Below are 5,487 nucleotides of genomic sequence, written 5' to 3'. Positions count from 1 at the left end.
ACAGGGGACACGAAAAATAGGGTAGTGAAAAAAAAAAAAAAAAAAAAAGTGAACTTGTTTTCGTATTAACAGTGTGTATTGTACAAAAATGGGAGGAGCGCGCTGGCCCCGGGGTTAGGCCGACGGTGATGGCACAACCTTTTTTCTCTCTGCTTTTTTACTGCTTTTTCAGTGCTGCCTAGATGACCACCCCCACACGTCTGCTCATCTGCACGTCTGCTCATCTGCACATCGGCACTTTTGCACTTCCGCACTTCTGCACACCGGCACGTGTAAGCGCTTCCCTGGAGGGCCGGTCAGGACTCCTCGCGGACCTCGCTGAAGTAGGGGTGCTCCATGGCTTCCTTGGGGGCAATCCTCTTAGCGTGGTCGTAAATAAGCATCTTATCAATAAGGTCAATGACCTCATCCTTGGCAATGTCGATGTTGGACTGAGTGAGGAAGTGAGACCAAGGTTTCCTCTCATACTCCCCCAGGATATTTAAATAATGGGGTTTCAACTTTATGTTATATTTTTTTAAGTAGGCATGTAAGTCATCAGTGCCTAATACTTTCGCAATTTTTACAAGCTGATCATAGTTATCATGGCCACAAAAAAAGGGTTCCTTTTTAAATATCATTCCAGCAAGCATACATCCTAAACTCCAAATGTCTAAAGAATAATCATACAGCTGCAAGTCGATGAGAAGCTCAGGTCCTTTGTAATACCTGCTCGCCACTCTCACGTTGTATTCTTGTCCAGGATGATAAAACTCAGCTAATCCCCAATCGATCAGTCGAATCTGCTTATTCTCATGATCAATCATTATATTATGTGGCTTCACATCCCTATGCATGATACCCTGACTATGGCAATAATCTAAGGCTTTCAAAATTTGATAAATATAATACCGTATATCTTTATCTGTAAATTTTGGATACAGCGTTTTGAAATCGATATTATTAATATATTCAAAAATAAGTGAAGGAGTTTTTGTGACAGGATCTTTGACTATATCTAACAGCTTGATAATATTTGGTCCTCCATGTAAATTTTGTAAAATTTTTATTTCTCTTTTTATTTTTTTCTTCTTCACCGGTTTTAATACTTTTATAGCACATGGTCTATTGTACTCTGTGTCATACCCATTAAACACTTCACTATATTTCCCCCTCCCAATTTTCTTCATAATTTCGTACCGATTTGGTTTGTTCCATTGTAGCTCCAAGTTATCATAGTCATAATATTCTTTGGGCTTATGAATATTTACATCAGCGTAGAACTTGGGAATGTAGATCCTTTTGCTGATGGAGCTGGAAGACATTTCTTTCGTTTTGTAAAGAGGCGGAAGGGGGATGAGGGGGGAAAAAAAGGGGGTTCTTCTGTGTGACGTGTCAATGCGTGGCCTTCTACCACGGGAGAGGGGGTACAATAGAAGTAGAACAACGGGTCTCCGTAATGATATGGTGTAGTATAGTGTTGTATAGTGTGGTATAGTGCGGTATAGTGCGGTATAGTATAGTGTAGTGCACTATGGCATGCTATGCGTGCCCCTGCAGAATGACACACGTGTATTATGGGGGCCAACTGTACAAGGTGCACACTATGCACACTGTGGATGAGCAGTACCCACAAGTTATGCAAATGTAGATATATAATCGTAGATGTCCTCCCCCCAAAAAAAAAAAAATATACGTGCATGCCAAGTGCGAGCTCTTTTTTCTGCTCCCACTGTCTGTTCTCGCTGAGCGCTCCTGCGACGAATGGGTCGATATCGTGCCCCAGCACAAACTCGGCGTTCTCAATATATGCAGCGTTCTCAATATACGCAGCGTTCACGCTATACGCGTAGGTTTGCGGCGTTCGTCCCGCTAGCAGCTTTCGCTCCGTTAACGGCCTTTGCAGCGGAGCACCCCCTTCGCTGGGGCTCTAGCCCACAAATCTCCGTAGATTAACGAACGGGCTTGCGCTCTGCAAAAAGCAAGCACTTGCAAAAAGGCTCACAAAGAAGGAAAGTTAATTATATTTTTTAAAAAAAAAAAAATTTCTTCATTCATGCGAGATGGCTATTTTGTAAAAAAGTGAAATTCTAAAAAGTAATTAAAAGGAAGATCTCGAAGGAAAAAAAAAAAAAAAAAAAAAAAAAAAAAAGGTAAACAATAAAAATGTAGTGAAAAATGAAGCAATAAAATAATGTTAAACCCCTCCGGAGCGGGCCATCCCAGCATGGGCCTTTTTTTAACGTATCCCTAAGAGGGTGAGGACTCCCTCCCCCCCCCACGTAGAGTAGGGCACATGCGGATGTGGTCCGTGCACAGAGTCGCGCATAAGCATATATTGTGCTCTTGTTCGTATTCATATGCCTTATGCGCCTCCCCGATGTGATTGCGCTTTTATGTGGCTTCTCGGCTCACTGCTGGTATGGGTGCTCCACCCACGTGGAGAGATAATAACCTCGTGTCGTGTAGGTTTGTCAGCACTCCCACGTGCCGTGGCCATGTAGAAATTTTGCGGGCACCGCGAGGACTCGCCGGGGAATGCATGAGTGTACGCCGAAAAGGGTCCCTGCTGCGCCATTCGTGCTGCGCCAATCGTGCTGCGCCAATCGTGCTACGCCAATCGTGCTGCGCCAACCGTGCTGCGTCAACTGTGCCATGCCAACTGTGCTACGCCCCCCGTGATGCGCGATTTGTGTCGCGCGCGCCGTGCCACTCTGTTAAAAAAACCTGTGGTGACTCCCTGAGAGCAGGTAGTTTGCCCCTTGGAAGGGCGAAGCTGTGGTAGCAGGCTCAACCGCAAGCAATCATATTTTTTTCGCGTGGCCACCCAGCTCCCGTTTGAAGTTTGCCTCACTGACGAATTAACCTCCCGGTGAAGAGCCCCTTCACACGTGCTATAAGTCGTTAGTAGAGCTTCGAGATGGAAAGAAAAAAAAAAATTACCCCTTGAAGGATATACACACAACGAGAAAAAGGAACATACATGGTAGGAGAAACGTACAAAATAACAGTAACGCATTTTCCACGGAGAATTTATCACCATTTAAAAAAAAAAAAAAAAAAAAAAAAGAAAAGGGGACGAGGGAGGGTCCCATGTTAAGTGTCTCACTACAAGTTGTCACTAAGCCCTTTCCGTTACTTCCAAACATTTGCAAAATTCTGGTCCAGCATATTAGGATAATCCGTAGGGTGTACCATTTCTCACGTTAGAAAAAAGAAAAAGAACCCCGTGTGATGGACGCACCATTTAAGTGTCTCTCTTCCCCGTTGAGTGACTTTCCTTTACCGCTTCATAAGCATAATTATTCAGTGCGCTATCCACGACGTTTGCAAACGCTACGTCCTTTTCTGTTACCCCTTTCGACGTGTGAGTGTACATTTTTATTTTAACTTTGGTGAAGTCGCTCGTGTACTTGCAGTGGTGGTTCATCTTTTCATTCTGGTCGAACATTTCTCTCAGGAATGTGCTGGCCTGCGGGGGGAAGCGCCGCACCGGTGTAGCGTTTCAACGGTGTAGCGACACAACGGTGTAGCGGCTACTTCGCGCGCAGGGCACACACTGGCATTACCCACAGATTAACTGTTTCACAGGTACGAAGAGATGCTGCGCATCTTCATAGGGCAAACGATCATGAGGCAAATATTTGCACCCACTGCTTTAGGGGTAATCGTAGACCTGGTATGACGTCCTCACCATCGCCCATCATGGCATAACCATTTCGTTATGTGTTTTGCACCCATGGATGTGCAGCCTTACCTGCGAGAAGGAGGGGAGTACGACCTTCCTCTGTATGTAGTTGTAGCAGCCCTGCTTGGTTCTGTAACTCCATTGAGGCAGGAGGGCGTTAATTCGATTTTTGTTCAGAAGGGTCATTCTGTTTTGGGGGGACTGCCAAGTGTGTCAAGTTTGCCCAGTTTGCCCAGTTTGCCGAGTTTGACAATTTTGCCCAAGTAGTTTTTTTTTTTTTTTTTTTCCAATTTCGATAAATGCGCGCATGGGGATACGCGCGAACGTACCTATGTACTTTTGCGGTGTGACGGGCGACGTGGAAATTCCCTCTCGTGGGAGAAGCACTCCATGTTTAGCACTTCACAGTGCATGAGGAACAAAAAAAAATTAAAATAAAAAAAAAAAAAAAAGTAAAAAAAGGTAAAAAATAAAACAATACAGAGCGGCGGAATGCAACATTGCGCGCAGCGGCACACACGGAGCGACCAACTTTTCTTGGTGCAGCACCTCGATTGAGGCCTATCGCAGTGTAGCGGTTTAGGTTTCCTGCCGTCCCTTCCAAGTCAGCTATCCAAATTGACATCGTGGCTGTCAATAAAAATAGTAACAGGCCCATCATTAGTCACTTGGATATTCATGTAGCATCCGAATTTTCCAGTTTTGATTTTTTCATGATTGTAGTCCTTAACAAATTGTTCGACCATTTTATTGTACATAGCTAGCGCTTCTTTGGGTTCCTTGGCAAGGTGGAAATCTGGCTTGCTTCCCTTTTTCGTGTTAGCAAAAAGGGTAAACTGAGAGACAACCAACACTTCGTAATTTAAATCTTTCACACTTTTATCCCAAGTTTTGTTACCTTCTGACCACAGTCGCAGATTTAGACATTTCCGAATAATGTACAGTGCATCCTTCCAACTATCGTTTTTGTGTATTCCTACAAAACAGATTATTCCATTTTGTATTTCGCTGAAAAGTTCAAATTCCTTTTCCTTTTCGTTGGTGCCTTCTTTTATTACACTGAGTGCGGCATTCTTAACACGCTGAATGATGACTCGCATTTTTATTCTTCTCAGGGGTGGTGCTAGAGGTCTTTTCGCAAGCACTTCGCGCAGTAATTTGTGGGACTATGTGGTAGTGTAACTACTTTGTGTTGACGGGGAAATGGGGGGGGGCTATTCCCTAAGCAGGGTTACCTTACTGCTATGAAAAAGCTATACCTTGTACCCGAGCATACACCTGCTGCGGCGATAAGGGGGGGAAAAAATGCGTTGGGCCTACCCCTTCTAAGCGGTAATCTCCTCCATACAAAAGTAGGATGAAACCCCATTTGGAGATTCCTCGATCGACTCGCTGAGAATCTATCAGAGATGCAAGCTTGGATGGAGGGCAAGAAAAAAATCGCACAGAAAGGTTTATCCCCAAATGGGCTATATTTTTTTTTTTTTCACCTGGCAGAAACGGATATTCTGCACGCTCAGTTTTCGTGTTGCCTCGCCATGCAGCGCACCCCGTCGTTTATGTGGTCACCCAATAGGTAAGCGTATCGATCGTACCAGGTGGTCTTCCCGTGAACGGTTACATTTCTCCACCTTTAACACATTGGAGAGAGGGGAGGGGGGGATGTACGGGGAGAGCCAAAATAGCGTTGCAAATCGTGACGTGGTGGGGATGCATATCCGAATGGCCCTCACGGGAACCTCCCGTCGTGGGTGACTTTCTGACCGTAACTCTCCACACAGGAACGGGGAAATTAAAAGGTTTGCTTAAAAACGGATTAT

The 5,487-nt window shown here is 44.7% G+C and overlaps 2 protein-coding genes across 2 annotated transcripts; both read right to left on the bottom strand.

The window, feature by feature from the left end:
- Nucleotides 1–314: 314 nt before the first annotated feature.
- On the bottom strand, nucleotides 315–1,304 carry PCYB_091530 (casein kinase II alpha subunit; the record flags this gene model as incomplete). Its single annotated transcript, XM_004222266.1, has 1 exon — nucleotides 315–1,304. A coding segment is annotated over one exon (990 nt), but the record flags the coding sequence as incomplete, so codon positions are not given.
- A 2,969-nt stretch (nucleotides 1,305–4,273) lies between these two features.
- On the bottom strand, nucleotides 4,274–4,774 carry PCYB_091520 (histidyl-tRNA synthetase; the record flags this gene model as incomplete). The annotated part of the gene is made up of 1 exon (XM_004222265.1): nucleotides 4,274–4,774. A coding segment is annotated over exon 1 (492 nt), but the record flags the coding sequence as incomplete, so codon positions are not given.
- Between the last annotated feature and the right edge of the window lie 713 nt (nucleotides 4,775–5,487).

The sequence above is a fragment of the Plasmodium cynomolgi genome, chromosome 9 (assembly GCF_000321355.1).
Source record: "Plasmodium cynomolgi strain B DNA, chromosome 9, whole genome shotgun sequence".
NCBI lineage: Eukaryota > Apicomplexa > Aconoidasida > Haemosporida > Plasmodiidae > Plasmodium > Plasmodium cynomolgi.
Note: the sequence above shows the minus strand (reverse complement) of the source record. Positions and strands in the feature narration are given on the sequence as shown.